The sequence below is a fragment of the Raphanus sativus genome, chromosome 7 (assembly GCF_000801105.2).
Source record: "Raphanus sativus cultivar WK10039 chromosome 7, ASM80110v3, whole genome shotgun sequence".
Classification (NCBI taxonomy): domain Eukaryota; kingdom Viridiplantae; phylum Streptophyta; class Magnoliopsida; order Brassicales; family Brassicaceae; genus Raphanus; species Raphanus sativus.
In genome coordinates this window covers 10,182,461-10,209,860 of record NC_079517.1, presented here as the reverse complement: position 1 = coordinate 10,209,860, position 27,400 = coordinate 10,182,461, and the positions used below count along the sequence as shown (strand labels likewise).

The following is a 27,400-nucleotide window of genomic DNA, read 5'->3' as shown; positions in this document are numbered from 1 at the left end:
CGTGAATACATACACCCGGTCACTGTTCGTGAATACATACATACGTCTACTGGTAAGGTCACGACAAAGGCCTATATACATACAGCTTTCGGAGCGTTCATGCTAGCTCTTGTGCACGTTTAAAGAAGTTAATATAAAGTATCTCTCTATCTATTTGGAGATGCTTAGACACAGATACTAGCTGCATAACAATTTAACTATGGATTTGGCGGGTTGAGCCAGCCCTTGCAGTAGTGCAACGCATGGGCAACTCACAAAGGTCCAGATAGCAAGTTATCTTAATGGGCCTTCTCCCTCAAAAAATAGAGTTAATATCGTGTGGTCCGATGGACCACATATCAGATATTAAACTGATAAGAACAGATACTACACTTGATCTTAGCCAAAAGGCCGAGAAAGGTATGATTTGAAATACTGGCTCAGCTTCGTTTTTATAGTGCTAAGCTTATGCTCAATCATTCTATACTTAGCGATGTGGGACGTTGGAAATAGCCTTTTTAGTCTTCTAACGCATCTTTTCTTCTTCAACCAAACAAGTGGGTTTCATCCACTAGAACCCAAGTATGGTCTTCCCAGACTTTTGTGTCGTAACATTGACCAGCTCACGATAGCTCCAAATCCATGTTCTTCTCTTCTTGCATATCCTTCCAGAATCAAATAAACATTAGCTTAGATAAACATCTTTGAACTATTTATTTTTAGCTTTCTTGTTCTTGTTCTCGCTATCAGTTTTCAATGTTTACATTTCCTTTTGGTAACCAACTCTAATTTTTCCTAGACACCTCTCTGTTTCTGGTCATCTGCTTGGTTGGCACAAATAATTAAAAAAAAAACTACATTTCTGTTCTCTCTGAAAATTAGAACATCTTTGGTCTTAGCTTTTTTATTCACCTACTTTTACAACGAAAATAGATAGGTTTGATGCAACATATAAAGTTTTGATCAGATGTTAAAAAGGATGAAATGGATGGGTTCTACTGCATCTTCAGAACCAACAGAAAGAATCTATGATGACAGAGGACTCTGGTCTGCATATCTACTCAAACTGAGATGTAGACATGTAAGTACCTTTTGTTTTTTTTTTTTGAAGCAATAGACATGTAAGTGGCTATTTATTAATTTTATTATTTCTTGCATCAACTTTGAGCACATATTTTCTTTTAGAAGACATACAAGTTCTTTTGATCCACGCAACGGGATTCCAGAAGACACAGCAGACAAGATTGTCACTATCCCTACAAACAAGTCTCAACTGTTCTCAAAGATGATATAATCATTAAGAGAGTTCAAACGAGCCATAGATGTTCGATAAATGTCAATGGCTCTGGACCTGAACTGGGTTGCAGGTTCATGTATAACAGAACTGAGGACATGTTTAATGCACTTGAAAAGCGGAGTGTAAGGACTGCAGATGCATTTTTTGCCTACGGGTTATATGAGGAACAGGTGGATCCAGCTATTGCTCCACAGATAGCTTTGGTTATCATACACACTACTTAGGTGTCATATAGGATAAAAAAACGAGACTTCAGGTGTAAAAGATCAATCAAAGCCTCGTCAATAACAGCTTATAAAACACTGTACACGTAAACAATAAGAGAAGCTCATGACAAGTTTCTCCTCCTCTCAATTGCCACAAGAAATTGAAAATGTTACATATGTGGTAAAAGGGTAAAAAAAAAACTGTGTATGATACACCAAACCTTTATTCTGTTGTGTGGTTGTCATTCAGAAGTGAAGACAACAGTCCTCCCAAGTACAAAGGTAACAAGAGAGAGCTCAATGAAGAATATCGTGTTAATCAAATGCCTATCCACTGTCCACCCGAATATCGTTATCCCACCTGGATTCATCTGCAAATACAACACTGCAAACAACAACAATCATATCTACAAATCAGCCAATCATGACCAGTTTCGATGCAAACAACGAAAAAAAAAGACATACACAAATCATCTCACCAAAAGCTTGTCTTCTGTGGTATGCGGACATAGACATGTACGAAGAAAAGTGGTTGTTATTACTACTAGCAGGCATCCTCACGTAGTGATGATGATCCATTGATTCCACATCGCTTTCTGAATTCGAAATCCGAAAGGAGACGGGCGGATTCGTGGTGGCTTCCAAGTGGACACCACTAGGAGAAGTCCTTATCTGAGTTGAATCCGTAGATGAACAAGACATTATCGCATGCCATTTACTTGCAACAGATGCTATCGCTTGTGCTCTATGAGATATCTTCGTTGCTGCGTGCAGACATAAAATTATCCCAACGACTTGGACCACCGCCGAGACCTGAACATAAACCTTTCCAAGCTTAAGAACATTAAACCATTAACGAAGAACAAGAAGAAGGTGACGACTTACAGCGAAATCGCCACCGTTTATGTAAGTGATACGCCCACTGTACGCAGTGGTCTGGACGAGTGTAGTGATCTGGCTAGCAGTGACAACAAGAAACTGGAGAACCAGGAAGATGCGGAACCTGTGGCTTATTTTGGATAGGTAACGGCGCAAATTGGTGTGCTCGCCGATGAAAAAGGAGATCTCGGACTCCTCATCTAAGAGCTTTGCGTAATCTTCAAAGTGAATGACTTGCAAGTTGCATACCAGATGAAACATGGAGCTCGCAGCAAGAAATATAGTGCTTAGGTAAGTCCATGACAAGATCATCGATAAGAGGATTACAACAGATAGCCACGGCTGGTCATGAGGTACGTATAACATCCGGATAATCTCCCGAACAGCTTTCAGTACAAAACATATGAGTGACCATAGTCCAAGTAGTTTCACAGAGTTCTGCAACAAGGCAAAACAGAAAAGAAGAAAAAAAATTCAGCTTTCCACATCAAAATGCTTACTTTTATCAAAAAAAAAAAAAAAAAAAACTAGACTCTAATTTCAATGTTGTTGGCAAAATAAACATGCAAAAAGTTTATAAATTACATCTAGTGAAATTGGAACAAAACTAATATTACATATGTTATGTAATGTTAAGATTTTGCACAATTAGATTTAGAAACCACTCATAATAAAAAAAAAACATTTTTAAAGAATCATGCAAAGTCAACTATATGATGTAACATTTGAAACAAATTTAAAGTTATCATTTGAACATTAAAAACTGTCTTTGATTGAATCTATGTTGATGACAAAAAAAAATAGTCTTTGGCTTCAAAACCTCTTCCTAATCTAAAAAAGTACATTCCACAATTAATGTACTTTACATTACAACAGATAAAACTCAGGATTAAACTAGCACTACATAATGTGGTTCCATTAGAAGACAGTCTTCAGTAAAAATTACACTAGAGATCTAGTTGTCAATTTCAGGTTTCAAGATTGAAACACACATACAAGAAGAAGCAGAGCAAATGATATATGAAAGAAAAAATAAAAGAAAAAAAAGAGTTAGAGGAAGAAGAATTAAAATCACCGAGATTTGGAGCATATAATGAGACTTGAGACGTCCCATACGACCACTGAGTTGATCGACGAACAAAAACTCCCTAATCCCATACTTCCTCAAGTTATGCGAAACGCAGAGCAGCGACACACCAGCCAGACACGCCTGCGAGACCACGATGTTGAGCTCGAAGCTCTTGTTCTGATACCTCTCGCACCCTTCGCAGTGTCCCAGCTCCAGCACCGTCACCGGAAGCACCACACCGATCGTCGAAAACACGACCAGAGACAAGACCAGGCTTCTCGTCGACGACGACTGGTTAAACCCGAGGAGCGTCAGAAACATCTCTAGCCATTGCAGCGTTTGACCGATGTCGTCTTCTTCGCCGCCGCCGACGCCTCCTCCTCCGTTGATGTCTCTCTCCGGCGGAGGCTGTTGTTCTTGATCGTGATTTGAATCGAGCAGCGGCGTTTCAGCGGCGGCCGGTGGGTGGTCACTAGCCATCAGAGACTGATGAATACGTGATGTTTCATAGATCGACGGTTGTTATTCATTTTCCCGGTTAATCTGAAATTGATTGGCATTTATCGATGGTGATTTGTAGGGTGAGGGGGGGGGGGAGTTTATAAAATTAATTTTATCGGTTATGTGATTTTGAGCCGTTAGATTTTGAGGTTAAGGCTCGAGATTCAACGGTTGATGAGGAACATAAATGATATTAGTGACACCAGTACCACCTGATTTTTTCATTTGGGACGTGGGAAAGCCTAATATTATTTTTATTATTATCTTATGCTGATGGTCCGGTCCAGTTCAACCTACAAGGCTACAACGTTTGATTTTGAGTTGACCGAATGTTTATACAAACTTATCTTTTTAACAAACATATATATATGCTTTTCCTTTTTTTTTAGTGTATACAAGTATGTGATCTGGAGAGTGGAGATAGTATTTCCTCTATTAATATTGTTACAATCTTCCTCTGTTTTATGGTTCGCAGATATATTATGATTCGTGGATAATACCAAAAAGAAATAGTAGTTTATATCTCCAACATAAAATTTCAAGTTTTTTCTTTGTTTTCAAGAAAAGCATCATCAAGTGGTATAAAGTTGAGGGCCTGCAAATCTACCGTGATTTCAGTCCTTCAGAATCAGATCCCATCTTATATAATATTTTCTTATGTCATACGAACACACACAAAAAAAAAAACAAAAAAAAAATACCATTTCGTGAGCTGTTCAAAATACTCCATAGGGCCATTATACGATGAACTCGAAGCGTCAGACGACCATGTGTAAATGCCGCTACAAGAACTTATAGGGCACACTGCTAGTAACACGAAAATGTCTAAATGCCGCTACAAGAACTCATAGGGCACACTGCTAGCAACACGAAAATCGTCAGTAGTTGGAAATACAGTTAGATAATAATTGTGAAAAAATCACTTTTTAGGTCATGTTTAATCAACCTATTCCAATTTTTTTTAGGTTTAAAATGATTGTAAACAACTTGCTAGTTACTACAGAACATAAATTAAGAAAGGAGGGAAAACAAAGAGCTATCTAAACAGAACTATGAAACGGAAGTACATTTCTATCAAACAAGGAGAGAGCACGAGCTATGAGGGAGCAATTTGTTTGACTACTAGCTCCATGTTTGGTTTGAAAATTGTTTGATCTGGTATGATCACGGTCATCATGATCTGTCAATGTACTGAAATAGTTGAGCTTGGTTGTAGCTTAATTTTTTTTTTTAAACTGGTTGGAGCTTAATTTTTCTTATTTATGTTGGATGGACGTGACTGGTTTAATTGTTATGACTGGCAATTGTTGGGCTAGTCTAGTTTTATGCAGTGGATTGAAGTCTCTTATTCTTGTGTTCGGTTTGTAATTAGTTTCCATGGTTCTATTTAGCGTCGCGTGTATGTCGATTTTTTTGCTTCTCCAGGAATACAATGAATAAAATAACATAAGATAAAAAAAACTATCTATGATAGTGATACCAGGTACAGATTTTTTTTTGTTTATCAGAAGCATGTCTTTGTCGGGAACAGATTAAAGTAGTCACAATGATTTTCCCCTCTTATTTACTAGTAAATTTTGCTTTAGTCATGATCCTAAAATTTTATAAGGATAACTTCGTGATATACGATAGTACGATAGTGATAGAACTTTATGTACAGTAAAAATGTTATTTCTCTGGTTAATTTTCACTTTCACTTTGTTATATTGTGATGATGATTTTCTGGTCTTAGAAAAAAAATTCTGTTCTTATACTCAATTCGCAGGAAAGTGATCATCCCATACGAATGTTTCTAGCGATAATTCTCAACAACCACCCTAGTTATAGTTTCATAGTACGAAAAAAGAAGATTAACGTGGGAGTGAGTGTGAGTTTATCGAACCCTCTTGCATTATATATCATGATACATTGAAAAACGAAAAAAAAAATTATAATAATCCTCATATATGATCATTTTACAGATAATAGACTCTACCACCAAACAAAAACCCATACAGCATAATATAATAATCACATAAACTAGATGGAAATACTGTTTGGAATACCACGGCCAGTGACTCCATGTGGTGAAGTAGGTAGAAGCAGCTCGTAAGGAGGCATCCCAGCACCCGTTCTGTTCTTCAGCTTCTTATCTTTGTTCCTCTTGTTTATCTTCTTCTCTACCTCCTCAAGCTCCTCCGAAAACTTGCTAAAATACTTAACCACTTCCTCATCTTGAAACCAACGTCTCTGATTCTCTCTCGAGTCGATCAAGTACTCTTCGTCAGCGGAATGCGTCGAGAGCGTCTCCTGCACCGCCATCACTTTAGTCGCTTGGAGCTGTGTCGGTAAAGAGCTCAGGAAGCAGTACTGAGGGTTTCTCATGAACATCTCGTACTCCGGATCGTTTTCGTGCGGTATAAGTTTCCTCAGCAGCGTAGGTCGGTTCGGGACGTACCCTCCGAACGGGTACTGACCGAAGTTGATGGCCGCGTGTTGTCCCGAGGCGATCCATATCATGCTGGTTAGGATCTCCGACAAGTCTTGCGTTGTGTTGAGTTTAGGCCACCAAGGCTCGTCTTTCTTGTCGTAATGACCTTTGTTCTTGATCTCATCCCACCAAGCTTGGAGCTCAGAGTCAGATGCTATGGATTTGGGATCAGAGTAGAAGTGTTTCACGTAGGACTCAACTAGGTTCTTGATGGCTTTCCAGATCAAAAGACCGTCTGCTGCGTATGGATAGTCTTCGATCACAAGCTTCACACCACATTCCTCTGAAGCATCCTCTTCTGCCATTCCCCTTCTAACAAGATCAGCAGGAAGTCCTTCCATGTCAAACCGCCACATGCTCTTGTATGCCGCAGAGCTTAGTTCCATCGAGTATTTTCCTGGAGTGAAGCAGCTTTCGATGATTCCTCCTCCATTGATTAGGCTCTTACGTGCACGCGCGTTGATCTCTAGCGTGTAGCGCATGTGGGGGTGAAGCAGCTTGTAAACCGGATGCATTGTACTCAGCTGTCTGTTAGTAGCAATGATGTATGGCTCCATGGAAGCGTGAGTCCTTAGCCTGAGGGTCACAGGAAAAAAAACAAAAAAAAATGTCTCTTAAATGCATCAGTAGAGACCACAAATCAAAATCTCAAGTTAACTAACCAGTGGTTCACTAGTTGATGAACACCAGCATCGTTTGAGCAGACGTGAGCTTTGGCTAGTTTCCAAATCCAGTGAGTAGTAGCGTCATGTCCATGCACGTAAACGTACTTGTTATTGTTCTCCGGTGTGGGAGGCAACGAGAGCTCTATAGCCAACGGCCTGAGTGCACCCGCCTTTGAATAGAAGAAGATTGTTCTTGATGCATATGTCTTTCTTGGATCTTCTTTGATGGAGTTTATCTTGTCTACGAATGGTAAGAGCATGTCATGGTAATCCAATAGAAACAACCTCTTCTCTTCAAACGCCTGCACTCACCAATACACTAAACCTTTTTAGTCTTGAGATCAACAACATGAGAAGATTCTATAGTACACTACTACTACCAAACCTGTTCCAGAGTCATTCCATAGTGTAAAACTTCTCGAGCAATCACTTCTTCTGTGAGAGCAGATTCTTGTGGTCCATATACAGCCGGGTCAAGCTTGCTTTTGATTGGCAGCTCCTATCACACACAACAAATTTCAGAAAGAGAAATAGCATATGATAGCATTATATACATTTTTATTCTAAAAATAGCATACTAGAAAAACAATTTCAAAAATAGCATTAATAAAAATTGAAATGACATCTTTATTTTACTTTTGGGGTTTGATTTTAGAGATTAGGGTTTATAGTTTAGTATTTTAGGGATTTTTCTCTTTTTAATAATTTGTGCTCTATAAAAAGCATTTGACATTTCAGAAAAACTCTCACGGAATAATATTCTTGATTTTAAAATGGTGAAAATGACACATACTTTCAGAAGCTCAATGTTCACTGGGTTGACACCAGCGAGAGCTTGACGTCCAAATTCATTGTCTCTCAGCCATGCAAACCTGTCAGCTGAACAACCAAACCAGAAAACACATGATATGTATATATATTTCAAGAATGATTATACTCGAGTGAGAACATTTCAAGAATGACAAAAATATTACATTTTATAACAGCTGGTGTGTCGTATTTTAGCAGTGTTTCTCCAACGTTGAGGATCCCATCCACAAAACCGCCAATAAAGCCACTAAGGCCTGTGTCTTTTGGTTCCGTGGGTCGCAAGACAATGTCACATTTGTATAATTTGTCGATATCCGAGAAGCATGTGAATGGAATGTCTAAATTTGACAATGCAGCTGCGATCGATGGGACTAGGTTATGAAAGAGAGCCTTTAATCTGCCAGCTGTAAAAGTATCTCTCTTGATATCCTCGAACTCCTCGTCTCTTGGAACATAAAACTCTTCCTTGTCTTTTCCTCTGCTCTCACACGGTGGATCTGAATGATATCATCATGCAAGTTGATCAATAACCAAAGACAATATGTTAATATTACTTAGTACTATGTAAAGTGAGTTAAAGGGAAGAGAGATGGATCACCTCTTGAAACGAGAGGCCGGCCAGTCCTGCACCGTCTTGGATACGGCCTCTCTGGTCCCCCGAGAATAGGCCTAACTCGATCTTTTTTACGAGGGTCGCCTAAATCGTTGTAAACATCGTAGTCGTAGATCCTCTCGTGAGGCTTTCTTTCGCCTTTTCCGTTACCACGGACACTCCTCAAGTCCTTTTCTCGTAGTTCTTTGATCCCGGCCGGAGTGTGAGAAGGTAAGCATGGCTAATGATAGAAAAAAGAATAACATCAAGAATAATAGTTAGGTGAAAAAATCAACTTTGATGATAAGGAGAATAAGAAGAAGTGTTCTTCTCACTTGACTTCTGAAGATAATCCTGCCTTCAGGGTTATCATTCTTGGAGTGGATCCAAGTGTTTCCAGGGAAGAGAATGGTGTCACTGCCATCACGGATGATAATCTCCGACAAGCAAATCTCCGAGGAGAGGAGGTTGGTGACAAGAATGGCACCTGGTTTACCAAAGTCAGTCGGTACGGTGAAGGTGGCTGTGAACTCGAGGTTTCTAGGATCGTTCCTAGTCTTGGGGAGTCCTAGCACTGGAGTTTCTAAACTCCTCCTGCCTGAACCAGTTTCTGTAATTTATAAATAACAAACATTGTGTCACCATCCAAGTTAATATTTAATACTAGAAAAGAAGCATTTGCTGGTAACAATGTTAACCCTATTGAAATCTTTTTTTCTCTGCAACTATACACATTTATTTAAGTGGACATTTCCAATGCCCAAAAATAATATTGTAACTTTTACACTATTGTTTTCAATATAATTTAATAATGTACTTAAATGTTAAATAAATTAAACAAACTATAATAGAACATGTGGCAGATGAGTACAAGTTCTTAAAGGATACTGATACTCTAAAAACATATAATAAGAGATCTAAATAATGGAGAACGAAATGAAAAGTCAAGTATCTTTTTCTAGATTATTTAATACTCTCACTAACTTTTTATATAGTCCTAGACTAAATGAGAAACCGGATTTGATAACTTCACAATCTGGCACAGAGATACACAAACTACGATATTCATACAATAAAAAGTAAAGAAAGAAAGAAAGAAAGTCAGATCTAGAAAGGAAGATGAAAGATTCGGTTTTACAGTAAAGTGGTCAATACAATGACCACCAACTAGTTCCGACCGACGGGTCATGACAGCAAAGAAGGGAGAGAATAAGAATTGATTTGCTTTTAGCTAATATATAAGTTATTATCATTATTTTCATTTGTTTAAAAAATTATCATTATTTTCCTTTTAGTGATCATTATTGTCCTTCTAGCTAACAGCCACTAATCAAAATCTAATAACCATATGTAATTATCATTAATTATGCATGAGTAAATAGCTGCGATCTTGAGTTTAGCACCAAAACAAGCTGCGAGCCTGCGATCTTGAGTTTAGCACCAAAACAAAATGAAATCAAGAATCGAAACCTAAGTCTAGGAAAAATCCAAGAAAGGCAGAAACGACCAAACTGGTAAAAAACTGGAAGTGAATATATGTGTTTGGCTTTGTTCTCTAGCTTAAAAAGGTGATAAACTGATTTGTATTTTTTTCAAAGCAAATCTAATTTTAGAAACAAAAGGAGTACGAGAAATCGAACCAGGATCTATTTCTTCACTAATAAGCTGAATCAACATCCCCTGACCGACAGCTTTCAGTAAAAGCTCAAACTGATGCTCGAGCCTCTCCGTTAGCTTCTCTCTCATCTTCTTTCTGATCTTCACGACCGCCATAACTGTTTTTGTTCCTGTATACTTAGATCTCTGCCATGGGAACGCAGGAGAGCTACTATATACGACTGATCTGTTTGTACTTTTCTCATCTTCTTGATCCACCGCCTTTTCTTCCCGAGAGATCACAGCTCGAACTTGTCTGGATAGAGGAACTCGGTGTTGTAGCGGACGGGGAAGTACGGGAAACGCCGGAGATCTCACTAGGCTGACGCCGTATAAGTTCGTTTTCACCGGAGACGCTATAAACATTTTTATTTTATTTTATTTTTGTAGTTTTTTACTTATTTTCTCGATATTTGGAGACAGAGAGCGAGCAAGAGCGCTGATAAATAACGCCAGCGTTTGTCTCGTGGACCTCGTGCTCGAGGAATTCAGATGCGTGAAACGGCTGCGTTTTTCGGTAAATTTTCAGTACACATTCCCAACCACGGTGAAATTATTTATGACGACAATTCCTGCGGTCAAACAAATGATACTGTCCGAACCAAAATTTACGCGTGTAAGAGCGCGTGTAAGAGCGCGTGAGCTCCATATTCCACAAGCAGAAAGCTACGTGTATGACTGTTTAGTGGCATGATATGCGGCATGGAAGTTTATAAGCTTTTTTTTTATTTACTTATTAAGTCGCGACAAAACTTTCTTGTCAACGCAATGAAAAAGAACAATTCTGTAACTTTATGTTATGAGTTATGAACTTATGATGACTTACGTATGTTAAGACTGGGTAACTTCTCAGTTTTTGTTTTTGGATTTTCGTTCTAAAACAAAATTATGAGTATATAGTGCTGTTTTTTTTGGACAAATTATAGTGCATTCAAAACCGAATAAATCACAGTGCCCCTAACCCGTGTACAGACACATGCAACATGCAAGTTTTTTATGATAATCGTGAAAATTCCAAAGATTTTAGGTGTAAAGATTAATCACACCTAATTTTACATTCAAGTATGTATATGGCTGATTAGATTTATTTAAAATGCGGCTAGATGACTAATGTTACTTGAACCCAACACTAAAGCTGTAGTTGGAACTCATTTACCACTAAGTCATGGCAATTTGATTCAATATCGTAAATTAATAACATCTATTTAAATTTGTGAACCTTTAAGATATATACGCGTGACTAGAAACTAAATATACATGAAAAATAGTAGATAAAAAGTAATGCAAATACCTATTGTTTGGTAGTTGAAGTGTTTTTGCCATTACCTTATTTTGTTTTTAGTTTTTGTGAGCAAAATTATATTTAGTAGAGATCGATTTGAAACTTTATGTTTTAAATAGTTACAGAAGAAAAAAGGTTACAAAAAAATAGTTACAGAAAAAGTTGTCCAAAAAACAGTTAGAAAAAAATATTTTATAAGCTTAAATCAGTTCACAAAACTGTCGTAAAAAAAGAAAAATCAGTTCTCAAAACAACTTTAAAACTAACACTGACTCACTGAGGAGTAATTCGTAGGAGTTTACAAAGATACGACATTCACGAGTCTTCTAGACTATTTAGAATTAGAAACAAAAAAATGAATGAAAGTGTACTCCATTAATTATAAGTGACCAAAAGTCATTAGATATCTCTCTCTAAAAAAATAATCTCTTACCTCTCTCTACAAGAAAGCCTCGCCGTGAGTATCGTCACCGGCCGACGGGTTGGCTAGATTCAACTTCTCCTTTTTAGATTTTCTCTTCATCTTAGTTGTAATATCGGCTCGGTTTCTTAACCGCTTTTTGTACTCCGGCGACGATCCTATCCTATGGTGGTCGTCCGGCTTTGCCCCTGGCGTTGTCACCTTCTCTTTGGTGTTGACGGCCGGCTATCGGTGGTCCCTTGGCGTCTTCAAAGAAAAGTATACTGGATGAGCTCTCGATCTCAATCGATGATGCTCTATGATGGAAGTGGTGGTGATGAAGAAGTTGGATGCGTTGTTAACGCATGCCAAAAGAGAAGTCCAGTGAAGCGTCGTTCTTCTAGCGGCGGTTTTAGCCGGAGATAGATGACTGAGAGAATCCTTTACCTCCAATATTTGTCGTTGGTGGTGGGTTTCTCTCGGTAATGATGACGGAAAAGAGTTGCTCCGATGTGGATCTGGTGGTGAAGACGGGAACCAGCGACCGGAAACCTTCACCGGCGTGCTTTGGTTTCGATGTGAAGATGAACAGACGCGTGTCTTGCGTGGAAGTGGGAGCAGACGCGTGGACGACTTTTTTGCATCGATCTTGGACGCGTGGGGAAGCTGGCGCCGCTTCTTTAGGAATGGGCTTTGTGGCTCAATGTTAGTTTGTTTTCTTTGGGCTTGTATCTTGTTTTCCGGGTTTCGGATGTTGCATCGTTACTGGGCTTGTCCCTTTTGGGCTTGTTTCCTTTTAACAAAATCTTTAGATGGCAAAAAAAAAAAGTCATTAGATATTTGAAGAAAGTTGGTTAGGGTGGCCACTAAATAAAGGAACTGCATCACTTCTGTCAATTCAAAAGATGTCCGTCTCTTCTGTCAATTCAAAAATTGTCCGTCTCAACTCGTTAATATAATTGAAGCATATTCTTGATTAGGTCGGGACATCATTACTCGCTATTTAATTTGTATTCGCCTTTAAAATTGAAGTATTCGGTATTTTTAAGGGTAACAAATCTGACATTTTTCATTATTTGTAAAATCAAGCCAAATATCAAATATCATTATTATTTTAGTATATGATCTATTAGATCTTATTATCAGATATAGTATACAATAGCAAATGGTGTATGTTAGCAAGTTATGTTGTACAGTTACAGCGTAAGTTAGCTAAACATAATCATCTTGTACAGTAAGATTAATGTGAGATTTCATATTCATAACAAACTCTTTTCTTCTCTAGCATTCTCTTCTCTGATTCTTTTCATACTTCTCTGATTCTTTTCATACTTGTTCATATTTGTTTTTTCTTTTACTTGCAATTAAGATTGGACAAAAATACTCATTATTCTTTTTATACTGTTACTTATTATGTATCCGTCTTGATTTTTAAATACTCATTGTCATTTAGTCAAGTATTAAATAGTAAAAGTATTAAAAATTTAGTTATATAGCTTATTATTATTACCTATTACTAGTTTAGAGAAGATGTCATCGAGAAAATTATACAATGTTTATATATCAAAATATTCATATATTTTTATTTTTGTTCTTTATAATATGAACAATTATTTCTTTAACATAATTTATCTGTTATTTTAAGTAAAAAGTAAACAAAACAAAAATTTCGTGTATGTTTCTAACAGAAACATTATTTAGTAACTAGTTCTTAAAAACTCGTAAATAGTTCATAAATAATCATAAATATTAAGTAATAGAACGAAGTAAGTAACTTGCAAGTAATTTATTTTGGTTCAAATACTCGAAATAATCTATTATTATAAAAGAGAGTTGGTTCTCTCCTGCTGACACGTCAACGTCCAGGTCAAAAATTCAACTCCTGTAATTGCGCCACGTGTCAACCTAAACAACGAAACCTCGCCGACGGTTTTGCTTTTCTTCTTCCGATCTCCTATTATCCGCTACGGAACTAGAAAGCCAAGAGTTTCAATCTCTTCATATACCTTACAATTAAATTCTCATATTTAATAAACCGGTTGAGTTTCAAATTAATAGTAAAGACAAATGATTTCTACCGCTTCATCTTTGATGTATATGTGGGAAATTTCAGCCAAATCCGAGATATGATTCACCCCTTATTCCTGCCACAGATCCTAACGCACGTCGGACAATGGAAGGTACCAAGTTTTCGCTCAAATCCAAAGATACATGTTCTTTAGTGTTCTTCATGTTTGCATCATAAAGATTGACTTCAGATTTTTTTCTCTTTGATTTGAATCTAATGGTAAGACTCTTTATTTTCTTCAAGTTTCTGTAGTGTCTAGAGATCTTTACAGTGACAAGTATTCTCTCCTGATTGTTGTCTCTGTGATATATCAATTCTGTTTTAGTCGACCATAATGCAAGCCACCATCGCCGCTGCGTCTCCTGATTTGTCGTTGTGTCAGTCTCATGCTTTCTTACTGCATCTCTGAACTATCCTTCTCAATTATGGTTTACTTGACATCTGATTCAAACTGCTTCACCCTTTTGTTTCTTGACTTTGACTCAATTTGATTTAGATTGCAGATGAATCTCCTAGGCGTCACGAACAGTTAACCGAAGGCGTCAATCTTAAAACTGTTTCCTTCATGGCTCAGCTCCACAACTCGCGGCCTGATTGTAATTTATACGCTTCTTGGGTTAGGTGCTGTCTCTGTGAGTTTTGTTTCTAACCCACATTTAGATTAGTGAAAATGATGTTTAAATGAAAATATTGTTTGGTTCTTAGTGTAACAAGAGAACCTGGAACCCTTGCTTTTATTTCATTTTGAATGGTGCTTGATTTATGATTTGACGAGTGATTAGATAAAAGGATGAATGCTTTACTCACTTTGTGTTTCCATGGTCATAGGTTTCTATAAACGATGAAGTATTGTGTACTGCTTGATATCAAGGTGAAAACTTTGAAGAAGCTAAGCAGCAGGTGTGTTCTCGACTGTCTTTTTACAACTGTTCTAGACTCTCTTTATTAGTTTGTTTTCTATTCGTTTATATAAAATGGGTTTGTTCTAAAGCTTGCTTCTTTATGTGATCTTGACCAGGCTTTAAGTCTCAAACACGTGTAGTCAGGCAGAGAATAGCTGTTGTGTGAAGTGTCCACTCTGTGAGAGGTTTGCGTGTGTGGACCGTGACGTTTCTTGGCGTGAATCTATGAGCTGTGAAGAATTTCATATTCTTCAGGTTCGTGAAATATATCAAGATGATATCATATTGCATCGCTTGGCGAGGTATAAGAGGTGGAGACGGTGTCAGTATTGCCGTGTAATGATTTTTAATTGCTCAAGGCTGCAACCACATGACTTGCTGGTAAGACATACACCCATAGAATGTTTCATATATATGCATTGTTTGGCTTTGTGGTTTTTTCTCTTTAATCTTGGTTAGTAGAAAAAGGAGATTCTAATTCTTTTTTTTCATATAACTAATAAAATTCGTTGATTAAGTTTTATTTTCTTTATATAACTTCTTTTAGTTAAGTCTTTACTTCTTGGGTTTGTTTCAGTTTTGAAACTTGAGTCTTTAATTCTTGAGAGTGAATGATGAAAAGATCTTCATTTGGACTTCTTGAATTTCATATGAAAAATGTATTAAAAAAGGAGTGAATGATAAAAAGATCTTCATTTGGTCACAAGATGAAACCGGTTTAGCACCGAGTGGACAAGTAAACCAGCTGATGAAGGTTGACATCTCATTCTGGGTTTGTAAGTCTCTAACTTGCGATCTCATTGTCTTAAATAAATTGACTAGATTTGATTTTGGTTTTATTTGAGATCAGGAGATGTAAAAATATTTTCTTTAATCAATAAAAAAAGTAAAACAATTGAGCTAAGCAGATACGAGTTGTACATGGAAGAATACACAGTTTGCACACATGTCTTGGTTAATTCAAAGATCCGATGCACTAAAGAAAACCATTCATTTTTCTAAGATAAGTTTTGCTAGAAACAAGGTGCAACCAGAATTTACTGCTCTTTGCTCATATGTTTTGTCAGTTCTTCACTTTTTTATTTAAGAATGGATATGTTTCAGGTGAAAGCTTTGCACCACGAGGTTACTTGCAAAAAAGTTTTGCTTAAGGCTAAATGTTCTGTACAAGAGGTTTGGTTTTCTTGCCTGTTATTTTTAAGTCATCTTTTGAACTTATATATATATATTAACCAAAATCTCTCTGCAAATATGGGGTTCCGCTACAAATCTCTCTGCAGCCTATCATCCTAGATATTCAGTTATAGTTCTTGGCCTAACTACAGGTGAGTGAGAATAACTGGCTCGGTTACGAAACGTACTTTGAATTGGGACTCCACTGAAGAAGTCATTCAACATCTTAGTGGAAACGAAAATGCTTTCAGCTTTTTATTTACCTGATAGATATCCCGCACATACACGCTTCAATCTATAGGGTAAAGAATCGAGACCAGCATGAGATCTGGCTCCCGATTATGATGATGAGGACAGTGAGCATCTGAAATATACACAGTAATCAGCAGAAGCTTAGCCTCCGGAAGCAGTTATAACGGTGATGATCCCGCCATGATGACTTACTATGATGGGTGGCTTACTAGGATGCTAGAAAATATTTGGAGCAAGACGAAAGAAGCAACTATATTTCCGCCAGTCCCCTTCGAGGGACATGCCTAAAACACATACATAAGTGTTAGTTACTAATGTTACAGTACTTATCTTTCTACATGAGTGGAAGTAGAACTGTAGAAGTAACATCATGGTTGTATCTGTAGCCGAAGCCCATTGCAGGGAGTAAGACGAGATGCTGGAGAATCCTTCCACACACACAAGACGAGGCTAGGTAGAGAAATTAATGGTAGATGTAATAGAGATGGTGACTACAATTTTGTTTATATTGAAAATTGATTTCTGTTATATTAAACAGCCTTAAATTTATATTGTTTTAATTTCTAAATGGCTCTCTTTTCATTGTTTTTGAAATATATATAAGAAAAAGATATGAAATGTACAAGCATATTTTATGAAGCAAAAGTTAAACAAACTAAAATTACTTTTCCCCATCTAATGAAGAAAAAATAATGTCAAATATTTGAAGGAAGGAACAATACAAAGACAGTAAAAATTCATCCTACCTAAGGTCAACCCCATATTTTCTATAAGGCAAGAAACTTACCATACCTTCCCTGTTGAAATGTCACTTAGACATTTCGCGTTGCGTGATTCGATTTGAAACCTTGGTCTATCAAGGGTAAGCCTAAACCCCTATGTGATTTGATTACAGAAAGTAACAACATAAATAAGAAAATCATAAATAGTTCAAAGTGAAAAGGTTTTTGTATTATAGCCAAAAATATTTTTTGGTTTTATCAAAATCTCACTTATTGTATTATTTTATACTTTTCAAAATATTGGTTGAATTGATTTAAAGATTTAAATCATTAATTATTAGTTGTGTAATTTAAAGATATAAAAATTCAACATAAATAAAGAATTTTAAATCAATCAAATTTCAAAAAAATGTTTTCAAACAAAACAAATGATTTTCAATTGTTGGTTCTGTCACTAAACTAACTGTTGAATTTTGTTTACAGTACATAAATATTGAAGAAAACTATTAATAATATTGCTCCTAACCTTTTTGGTTGGATTTTAAAATATCAAAAAGTTACATGAAAAAACAATAAAATTATAAAATATTTTTAAATCAATTTAGTACAACATATGTAAACTTAACAATCACTTAAACTATATGTTGCAAACATCAAACAGTAATTTATAAAAACTCATTAGAGCTTTATTTCAACCTTTATCATAAATTATTATTGTATTAATTGAAAATGTCTTTTTCATTAGAGCATAGCAATTAAATCATTTTCTTTCTTTCTCAAACAAAAATTAACTCATTTTCTCTTTTCAAGTTTAGAGATTTTGTTAATTTTTAAAGTGATTTTTCGATATGGTCCCTTTTCAAATTCATTTTTATATTATATATAAACAGCTTTCCTCCTTATTTATATAATTCATAATAATTGATTTCCTAACTAAAAGAATTAGAATACTATTAAGAAATCATATTTTCAAAGAAACCGGCTAAATTTTTCATTATAAACTTAAAAATAAATTAGAAAGTATTATAATATATCTGTCTTCATCATCTTTATTGTTAGTTAGGTATTTTTTCGATTCCAAAAATATAATATTATTTAAAATATAATTTAAATCAAAAGTAAATAAATATCCCGCCCGTAGGGCGGGCCGACCCTAGTAAGTACTTATTTTTAACAAGACAAGTACAAGTCAAAAAATTTGTTACTCGTATAAAGCAAGTCAAGTAGTAAGTACATGCAAAATAGCGAGTACTCGCCTTGTATTCAACTCTATTTGTGATGTACTGTGATAGTTTCCATCTTAAAATATAGCGGTGAGAAAATTTGCATTTGGCTCCTAAAGAATATATATCCGGGTGTGTACATAAACTAAATAAAAAAATCTAAACTGAATTTAATCTGATAAAATGAATCTGACTGAAACTGATTTAAATAAATAATGAAAATTTTTCTATAGTATTTTAGGTTATAGATTTTTTTAGAACTGAATCCAAATCTAAATTATCCAATAAACCCTTATAAGTTTAACATCCTAAAACAAATTTATAGAAAAAATAAATTGTTCCAAATAAGTATCCAAAATAATATAAAATGTTATTAAATACTTAAAGTAAATAATTATTATATGCAAAATCAACTCAAATTCTTAATTTAAAATATTTTTGGTATTCAGTTGCGTATGAAGTTCAAATATAAATAGGTTTACTTCTAAAGTTTGAAAGTTAAACAATTTTGTTTTATTATAAAATTTAAATAATTTTTTTTATTTTTATAAAGTTGTTAGTTGATAGTTTAAACTTGTTTATGACTTTCTCCACTTAACGACTATTTTAATTTCATTCCACAAAGTTTTTGTTAGTGAAAATTATCTGAACTTACTAAATTTGTGAACTAAAGTGTCTACCGTCTACTTCTGAATCAAACAAGTATTTGGATGACTGAAATCCGGTATAGAACAAAAATCTGAAATTAAAATGGGTTTAACTGAATTTATAATATGTTATTAAATTTAAACCGAACCTAAAAAGGAACTAAATCTGAACAAAACCTTAAGAATATCCTAAGATGTCAAATTTCATGACTAAACAAAGCCTGATTAGACTTGGAGCAAACCCATTTTAATGTCTAAATGCCCATGCGTAACATATACTATCATTCTCATGCAAACATATATTTATCATAACAAAATATCTTACACTTTCTAAAATGGTTTAAACATTTTTATTAAATGGATCTCAATAATTTTTTTAATACTCAATTTTTTTTTGAAAAGGTAACACTCAAAATTCTTCTTATTAAAAAATATGTTATTTTAGCTATTAAGTTAATTAACTACAATCAATAATAGTATTAATATGTAGTTATTATATTATAAAAGATAAAAATATTAATTAAAATGATGTAGTAAAGTGTTGATTTTTTTAAACAAATTATTGTAGATTTTAAAAATGAAAAGTGAGTTGAATAAATTAGGTGAATGAAAGAAAAGATAATATAGATTTTTAAAAATAAAAAAGTGTTGAAAACTAAAAGGATGTTGAAACCATCGCATATGGTCTAATATTTTTCAATCTAATCGGTCGAGAAAATGATATCCATGGATAGCCAATTAATAATGGTGTCTACCTCTGTTTTTCTTTCTTTTACAATGTTTTTTTTTGTTTTTAGTTATATATTTTAAATGATTATTTGTAAAATAACGTCAGCAAAATAAATTAATTTTGTAGAAAGAGAATAGGAAATACTCCATCTATTTCAAAATGTTACATATTTTAGATTTTTTATACATATTAATAAAATGTATTAATCTCATTATATATGCATAATTAATAAAACTGCATTAAATTGTAAAAAATAGATATTTTGAAACAAATACTTTTTTTAGAATAGGTAACTTTACGAAAGAGAGAGAGTATAAAGATAAAAAGAGAAGAGAAAGAATGCAATTTTGGTTAATTAATAAATTATGGGGTTTTTTGGTTAGTGAGTGTGATTTTCATTTTTTTTTTAATTGGCAACCACTATTGTAAAAAGCATATCATAAAAATAAAAGTTTTCCTTTTCTCTTCTCTTTTTTGTAACGTAAATAAAAGTTTTCCAGAATGTTTGGATTGGATGTTTGTTGATTATCCATTCTAATTATTACACCTTGTCTAAAATCTGAATTAATAAGACGAACCGTGTGAAGTGTGAACAGGTCAAGTGGGATAAAATGGTAGTATATGCAAAAAGACAATGACTTGGAGATGCATTTTTATATTTGTAACTTTTGATTCATGTCACACTAACCAAACTATTGCTTTTCTGCGAAAATAAAATAAATTAAGTAAAGAAGAGAACACAATATCGATTACAGACATATAAATATGTTCCTCGTGGACAAACATCTTATCGGCGTATCCGCGACGGTATCATTTATGATAAATTAAAAAAGGAAGAATACCAAACTTATGACAAACCTTGCATCACGTAGCTTCCTGATATGATATGATCTCGTACCTGTTCTTTATTTTTATTTTGATAACCCTGATCTTAAATAAAGAGAATGAAAGCGTAAACAATTCTTTTCCAGTTTTAAATTACTAAATATTTTCTTTTTTTTTGGTATTATATATTTATATAAGAAACAACCATCAAATTAGAGGAAAAATATAATACCATCGGAGTACATATAGATACAGTCATACAGAAACTCTTTTATTATTAGAAAAATATGATAAGTCAATTTTACCACTAACAATTTTTTTTTACCACTAACAATTTTGCACTTGTTACAGAAATTCACGTCTAATTGTATCAGTATGAATCGTATATCTGACAATATCCTTTGCAATATGTTAAAAAAATTATGTAAGTTTATTTCTCAGTTAATCTGTATAATTCACTTTTTCTGAAATTCAAATCTGGAATTTTTTTTGCATTATATAAAAGTATTATGGCCCCAACATAAGTGGATTCAGACTACTCACGTGTTTGCAGTCTACATATAGGTCATCTGTTTCTGACGATGATAAAATGTTAATTCTCTAGTGGCCAACAGGATTCAAATCCGGGTCTGTATGAGGGTCGAAACTCTATCAAAACCACTAGACCGTCTTCCAGAGTCGTCTCAAACTCTACAGAGACCCTGTTAAAAAAAAATTAGGCCATTTTCAAGAACTTAATATCATTTATATTTTTTCTTGATAAAATATTATTATAACAATCTAATTTTTAATCTATATAATACCATTTTCTAGCTTTTTAATATAAAATCATCAACCAAATTTTTTTGTTTGAGTGGAAGAGACATATTTTAGTTTTTTAAATTAAAAATTACGAAAATACCTCTTTCCGGAATATAAAATTTTCAGCTTTTTATATTTTTTATATCCATAATCAGAATCTTTAATCTATAAAAAAATAGAACAATAGAATATGTATAGTGGTAAGACAAAAAATTGTAAAATTTTAATTTCATTAGACAAGAAGTTGGACTCTTATTTTCTTTTTTCTCGACAGAAGGTTGGACTAGTCTTTCTTCTAAGTTTACGGTTTGTTTTTAGAAATATTAGTGAAAAGATTATATATTTCTCAACCTATTTATAATCACTAATTAATAATAGTTTCCTAAACATAATAAAATTAGAATACTATCTTTCTAAACCTACATCATATATTAAAACAAATACCAACATCAATTTTTTTTTACTTTCCAAAATATATAATTGATGTAAATGCTAATTACTTTCCAACTTATTGCATTTTCTTGTTGATTGTGTTAACAAAATTAAATTTGTAATTTATATTTATTGGTTAATAAATACGAAAAAGAAATTTAAATAAATAGTTATCTGATTTTCTAAAAATATATGATTTTATATGTATAGCTATTACTAAAACAAAACAAAAATGATGGATCCTCTAAAATTTTGGACCTTATTCGATCGCTTCAATTGCAGGTGCAAAAAGACAGCCTACTATCCTCGCTTGGTTAATCTGAAAATTTTCTAATGTAGAAAAACTAATAACCCTTAGTTAAACATCAAAAGGGTATCTGTGAAAGTTACTACATAACAATCCACCATGACATTGAATATCAGGTGTTCATACTTACGAAGTTAGAAGTTAAAAGTTAGAAGTTAGAAATTAGAAGCCATTTAGATATTGTTTAACTTCATCAAGCTATTTATAACATATGTACTATTTTCCACCATAGATCTCAATGCAACAATCGAGCTCTTTTCTTATAAAGAGAGTTACAAACGATTAACTTTACTTCCTTTTGAAGATAACTCACGAAACAAAGTACGAGTAAACAAGTCAATCATTGTTAATTAACTAATTATAAATTTATAAGATCAGAGACCTTAGAAAAATCGAAAATACATTCCCGGATTAAGGTAAATAAAATGAGTTGTTAAAATGACTCCAAATGCAAAAGTAAAGAAGGTAATACACGTGAATAAGATGGTGAATCGCACCATTTAATAGATGAGAGGAAGATAATCATTATCATAATCTGTTGCTGATGTAAATGCTATTACCCCCACAAGGGCACATGAATCAGGGAAGTCCACTAAGGGCTCCATACCAATAAAGAAAAAAGAAAGAAAGAGACACCACTTTATTGTTCCATAGTGGATCCCCCTGTCTAACAACATTTCTCGTTGATCATATATTTACCACGTTTCCTTGCCTACTTATATTTGCTTCTCTAACTACTTTTTGTTTGTTTGTCCAGAGAAGCTTAATGATATGTATAACTCGGTATAGTGTTTAAGGTGCTTCATTTCAGTTAGCAATGGATATGTATGTTTTGTGACTCTGGACCACCCAATCAAAAAGCTTCATTTTAAAATAAATGTGGTTAATAAGAAAAAAAATGAAAATATAATCTAACATAACTGTGAATAAAATTGATTTATGATTTTTACTATTTTTAATATCCAAGCAAACTGTAACTAAATCAAAATGGCAGAAAATTACTGGTAGTTGCAAGAATTTTGTGAACAGTTTAAAGTTGGGTCTCCCAGAACAGTGAATTCTTTGGACAATGGCACGAGGAAGGGAATGAAGAGTTTAGCTTGTTGCAACAGTTTCGCTATATCATTGCATCTACTAGTGTGGTCTTCCTGTCGCAGAATACCTATATATGATGTTCCATTCCAGAATAGCTCTTCGGTTTTTAGACGTCTCTCTTTCATTAAGCCCACCAGGTGATTAAAATATAGAATAGAGAAACTTGAATCTTTACTTTAGCTTAAACAGAGCTCTGCTACCAATTGGATTTAGAAAATGAGAAATGACATGTTTCAGAAGTCTTAGGGCCTATAACGGTTGTCACTGACAAAGCTCTCATTGATTCGATTGCATGAAACAAGACAAAGCTCAACAGTTATATATTTCGAAGTCACTTACCAATCATTCATATTACACAACTTCCGCAACTGTTTCTTACCAAATCAGCCAATCAGGCACCAGAGTTTTGTCATTGGTTCCAAGATAAAAAAAGACATCTCTATTTTTACCTGATGGTTCGATCCAAAAAAAAGAGCCATTGGAAAGGCCCCTCTCACTACTTCATGTCAGATTCCACCTTAGTCGCAGGAACTACTGTGTCAGTAGTGTCCAGTTTGGCTCTCTTCCTTGGTTGTTCGGCTTCTTCAAGGTCGGCACCCTCGCAGTTTCCCTCGGACTCTGACTCAGCCTTTTCTTCCTTTTCATCAACACTTGCCTCTTCAACTTCTTCAGACTCTGCCTTTTCCTCTTCCTTGTTCTTAAGCTTCTCTATCACCTCCATTACTTCTCTATTGACCTGTTTACACACAGTTACGTTAAGAATACAATGACTATCATACTGGTAAATAAAGTATGATAAGATTTGCCTCAAACCACATTACAAATGAGATAATCTACTCTGACGATCTTGCTACCACAACTAGTCCAGTCCAAGTATTGTGATTAAGCAAATAGCGATAGATGATGCTACATATGCATTTGAACGTTACTGGCACATAGTGTAGTTAAAAACATATAGTTGACCACAGAAGCAACTTCATCCAGTTATAGCAGAGACAAATCAATATGAATGCAATTTACAGTTGTGTAATGTTTCATGCAAGTGTATGAAAGAAGTGAGATAAGGAAGAAATAATTCATTGCATAAGAAAAATGCAAGAAGAACAGATGATGATGATGTTCACCTGAGGGTTCTGGAGAAAGTCAGAGATGTCGTTGGGGCAACATGGACAGTTCATGATGTTCTTCTGTGCACGAAGTGTCCGCCCACCTCTGCTTCTTTCCCTCACCAGAGTTTGCCCAGCAAACTTATCTTCTAAACAAGCCTTGCAGAAGTTATGAGCACAAGGGGTTGTCACAGGAAGAGTCATTACCTGCCGGCAGATCATGCAGCTGAATTCTGCATCACCAAAACACACAACAGAAATAGATATTTAGTACAAATTCATAAACTTCTTTCCAGAAAACTAATAACAGCAAAGGTGAACAGTTGGACAGTCAAACCTTTCAGAAGTTTTTCTCTCACGGTATTTGAATGTGCCGCCTTTATAGCCCTCTTCATACTCTTCCTCTCCTCAGGATCCAGAACATTAACTGCCTTTAAACTAGCAGGGGGAGGCTTCATCCACTTCCAACAACCCTCACCTTCCTGATCAGTTAAGCTTATCAGTAGGTAATAAAATTTGAATTCTGACCACAAGCCCAACTGTTATAATTGGGAATTTGATCTAGGCGTCTCGGAACTAAGCTATGAGAAGAACAAAGAGAGGAGCAACTTACATCAAAATTCCATGATGGACTTTCCGTTCTCTCAAAGAGCTCTGTTGCCATCTTAAGCTCTGGAATGTTAGGCAAAGGTCTTGGACGATCCCCATGCTCATCACTGCAAACATTATATCAAAGAGTTAAAGCTCAAATTGAAAATATAAAGGAGGAGATTCCTAGAAGAAGATCAAACCTGGTCCATGGAGCAGGCTCATTGTCACACCTAACAAATAGGTAACGACAGACCTTGAAAGAACCCTATGGAAACAGAAGAATAGGTCAGGAAAAGAATCCAGCTCTGCATAAAAGAATAGGTGAAAAAATTTGGTCTTCAGACGCAAACATACCTGTATTCCAACTTTTCTCCAGCACTTCTCGATCCTGTAAACCCCATCATATCTGACTCCTGTCTCAGGGGCATATGCAGAACGCTTCTCCTTGTGAGACCTAGTTATTTACGAAGAAAGGAATTAAAGAATTATGATCACTTAATGCTCAGTCTTTATTGGTGAAGATAGATAAAGGCAAAAAAGGAATTAAAAGATGTATACAAGGAACAGCCAGTTAAAACGGAAGATAACAGCAGAAAGTTTAGCTTAACTCTATAGGACAAACAACCTCTTACTCACTATAGAAAACAATTTTAATGCAAGGAAAAGCAGCTGTCATCACCTTACTGATTTAATTTTCGGTATAGGAAATAAAAGAAAAACTAAGAATGTGAAAGGATGTTGAGCGAGATTGAATTTCACTAACCTGACAACACGAACGGGATAACCCATTTTGCAACTAACTCTTAAAGCTTCGTTTGACTTTTCAAACTTCTGATCAAACGATTGATCCTTGTTAGTCCTTTTGTTGCCGCTAAGGTCTCTTCCTCCACTGTGTGACACGTCCGCACATATTCAAGACAAAAAGAGGATACGTCTGTCAGTAAATTGGAGAATTTGGCTACTGCTATACACATGAGAGAAGTAACATATACAAGATTATCAAGAAACAAATCCTAGACCAGTAAGCTACTGATGAACGATGCAACTACTCAAATGGACCCAAAAAAAAGAGAGTAATGAAAAACGAACCTTCCTGTGTACAGAAACCATTCTCCATGATCCTCATCATCCTTGTAACCTCCAGAGAGTGCCACGGATTGAGCTCCATAACTGGATTGCCCAGCAATGCCAGCAACGTGCGGGAAATGAGCTCCCCACTGCCTACATTCCAACCTATCCTCCCAGCTTTCTCCAACCAAGACACCTTGATTTCTGACAGGATCATTTTCAGCCGGAATAGGACCAAAGTGATCAGGCGGTATCGTCACATAGATCCTGCCACTGGCAGCATTGGCCTTCCCGGTTTTCTTGGCACGCTCCGTTGTAAACGCCTTATCTGGTCGGTCTTGGTTACTGATAAAATGGAAAACTTTCCCAGTACCCGCACCAGCACTCTTGGAAACCCTGGCGAGACGAATGGCAGAGACGAGGGAAGAGTTAATCCTAGGGTTGCTTGCCATTTTGGGAGGGATCGGGCTACGGCATTTGGCACAGGTTCGCTTCCCTTGACCAATCCACTTCTCAAAACACTTCAAACAAAAGTTGTGCCCGCATGGTGTCTGTAAAAAAAAAAAAATACACATACAAAGATATCCATCAGCTCTGTATAAACGTAGGTAAACACTGACTTATTGAACACAGTTTGTCACAAATGGTAAGCATAATTAAAAAGCACTGCTGGAGTTGTGGTAAATCACTAAACAAACAAACCCTAGATACGAAATAAAAGAATCAAAGAATATATATACCCTAGATCTATCATACAGTGACATTAGCACACGTGGCAAGTAACAATCCAGTGAGAGAAATAGAGAGAGAGAGAGAGAGCGAACCGTGACGGGCCTTTCAGGCAACTGAATACAGAAGGAACAGTTCAAGTTTTCGCCGAGCGCGGCCAAAACATCAACATCGAGCCCCGCGCTCTTCTTCCCTTCATCATCCTCATCGGCGGAGGCGGCGGATTTGCCGCTCAGAAGCTCCTGCCTCTTCTTAGCTTTACCCGCCTCGGTCAGAGACTCGTCGGCCTCGATCGCGCGAATCGCCGCGACCAGGTCCGATCCGCCGCAGCCGGATTCGTGTCCCGCGGCGCCGGAGACGGGGAGGAGAGGATCGATTTCGCCGGAGCAGTCGGGGCAGTGCCACTGCAGAGTGGAGGCTAGGGTTTCGGGAGGGGAGGAGAGGCACGGCGCGTGCCAGGGGGTTCCGCACGTGCCGCACGCGAGGGTTTCCTCCTGGGGAGGCTTGGCCTTGCACCGTAGGCACACGCCGTCGTTGTCGCAAGGGAGCTGGGCCATTTTTCGATGGAGTGAGGCGGGGGAGATTGGGAGGGAGAGAGGGAAAGGTGTTTCCGAGATTCGAGGTTGGAGAGAGAGAGTGAGGGGGGAGTGGGGAGTAATTAAAGAGGGAGAGACGAAAAATGCAGGGGCGGGGTTTTTAAAATAATTTAAAATTCAAACAGGCGCCAAAACAAAATGAAAATATATATTATCTCGAAATCCAAAATTAAAAAAAATAGTTTTAAAGTTATTATTTTATGTGTTTTAAAATCTTAAATTTTTATGATAAAAGTTTTTATAGTCATATTCTAAGATATTTCTCTAAACAGTATTCACTAATGTTAAAATTAGAAAATGGTGGATTAGATTAGGTCCCTCTTTCAA

At 35.6% G+C, this 27,400-nt stretch overlaps 3 protein-coding genes, 1 long non-coding RNA gene and 1 other non-coding gene across 5 annotated transcripts; 1 reads left to right on the top strand and 4 right to left on the bottom strand.

The window, feature by feature from the left end:
• Positions 1 to 208: 208 nt before the first annotated feature.
• Positions 209 to 403, bottom strand: LOC130498268 (U2 spliceosomal RNA). Its single transcript, XR_008937184.1, has one exon. It is a non-coding gene; the product is annotated as a U2 spliceosomal RNA (small nuclear RNA).
• A 1,132-nt stretch (positions 404 to 1,535) lies between these two features.
• LOC108815347 (uncharacterized) lies at positions 1,536 to 4,013 on the bottom strand. Its single transcript, XM_018587980.2, has 4 exons — positions 3,437 to 4,013; positions 2,368 to 2,799; positions 1,962 to 2,295; positions 1,536 to 1,867 (listed from the first exon to the last, which is right to left on the bottom strand). Exons 1-4 carry the CDS (start codon positions 3,908 to 3,910, stop codon positions 1,725 to 1,727), a joined length of 1,383 nt encoding a protein of 460 aa, XP_018443482.2. The 5' UTR covers positions 3,911 to 4,013; the 3' UTR covers positions 1,536 to 1,724.
• A 1,832-nt stretch (positions 4,014 to 5,845) lies between these two features.
• Positions 5,846 to 10,571, bottom strand: LOC108817694 (lipoxygenase 6, chloroplastic). Its single transcript, XM_018590451.2, has 8 exons — positions 10,109 to 10,571; positions 8,804 to 9,078; positions 8,475 to 8,709; positions 8,041 to 8,373; positions 7,860 to 7,945; positions 7,452 to 7,565; positions 7,064 to 7,368; positions 5,846 to 6,977 (listed from the first exon to the last, which is right to left on the bottom strand). Exons 1-8 carry the CDS (start codon positions 10,488 to 10,490, stop codon positions 5,951 to 5,953), a joined length of 2,757 nt encoding a protein of 918 aa, XP_018445953.1. The 5' UTR covers positions 10,491 to 10,571; the 3' UTR covers positions 5,846 to 5,950.
• LOC130497697 (uncharacterized) lies at positions 9,469 to 10,947 on the top strand. The gene is made up of 2 exons (XR_008936710.1): positions 9,469 to 9,982; positions 10,067 to 10,947. It is a non-coding gene; the product is annotated as an uncharacterized LOC130497697 (long non-coding RNA).
• Positions 10,948 to 23,288: 12,341 nt separating this feature from the next.
• Positions 23,289 to 27,123, bottom strand: LOC108818366 (E3 ubiquitin-protein ligase ORTHRUS 2). Its single transcript, XM_018591323.2, has 9 exons — positions 26,573 to 27,123; positions 25,770 to 26,299; positions 25,444 to 25,569; positions 25,035 to 25,134; positions 24,881 to 24,945; positions 24,703 to 24,805; positions 24,427 to 24,571; positions 24,108 to 24,322; positions 23,289 to 23,719 (listed from the first exon to the last, which is right to left on the bottom strand). The coding sequence occupies exons 1-9, from the start codon at positions 27,032 to 27,034 to the stop codon at positions 23,480 to 23,482; spliced, it is 1,986 nt and encodes a 661-aa protein (XP_018446825.1). The 5' UTR covers positions 27,035 to 27,123; the 3' UTR covers positions 23,289 to 23,479.
• Between the last annotated feature and the right edge of the window lie 277 nt (positions 27,124 to 27,400).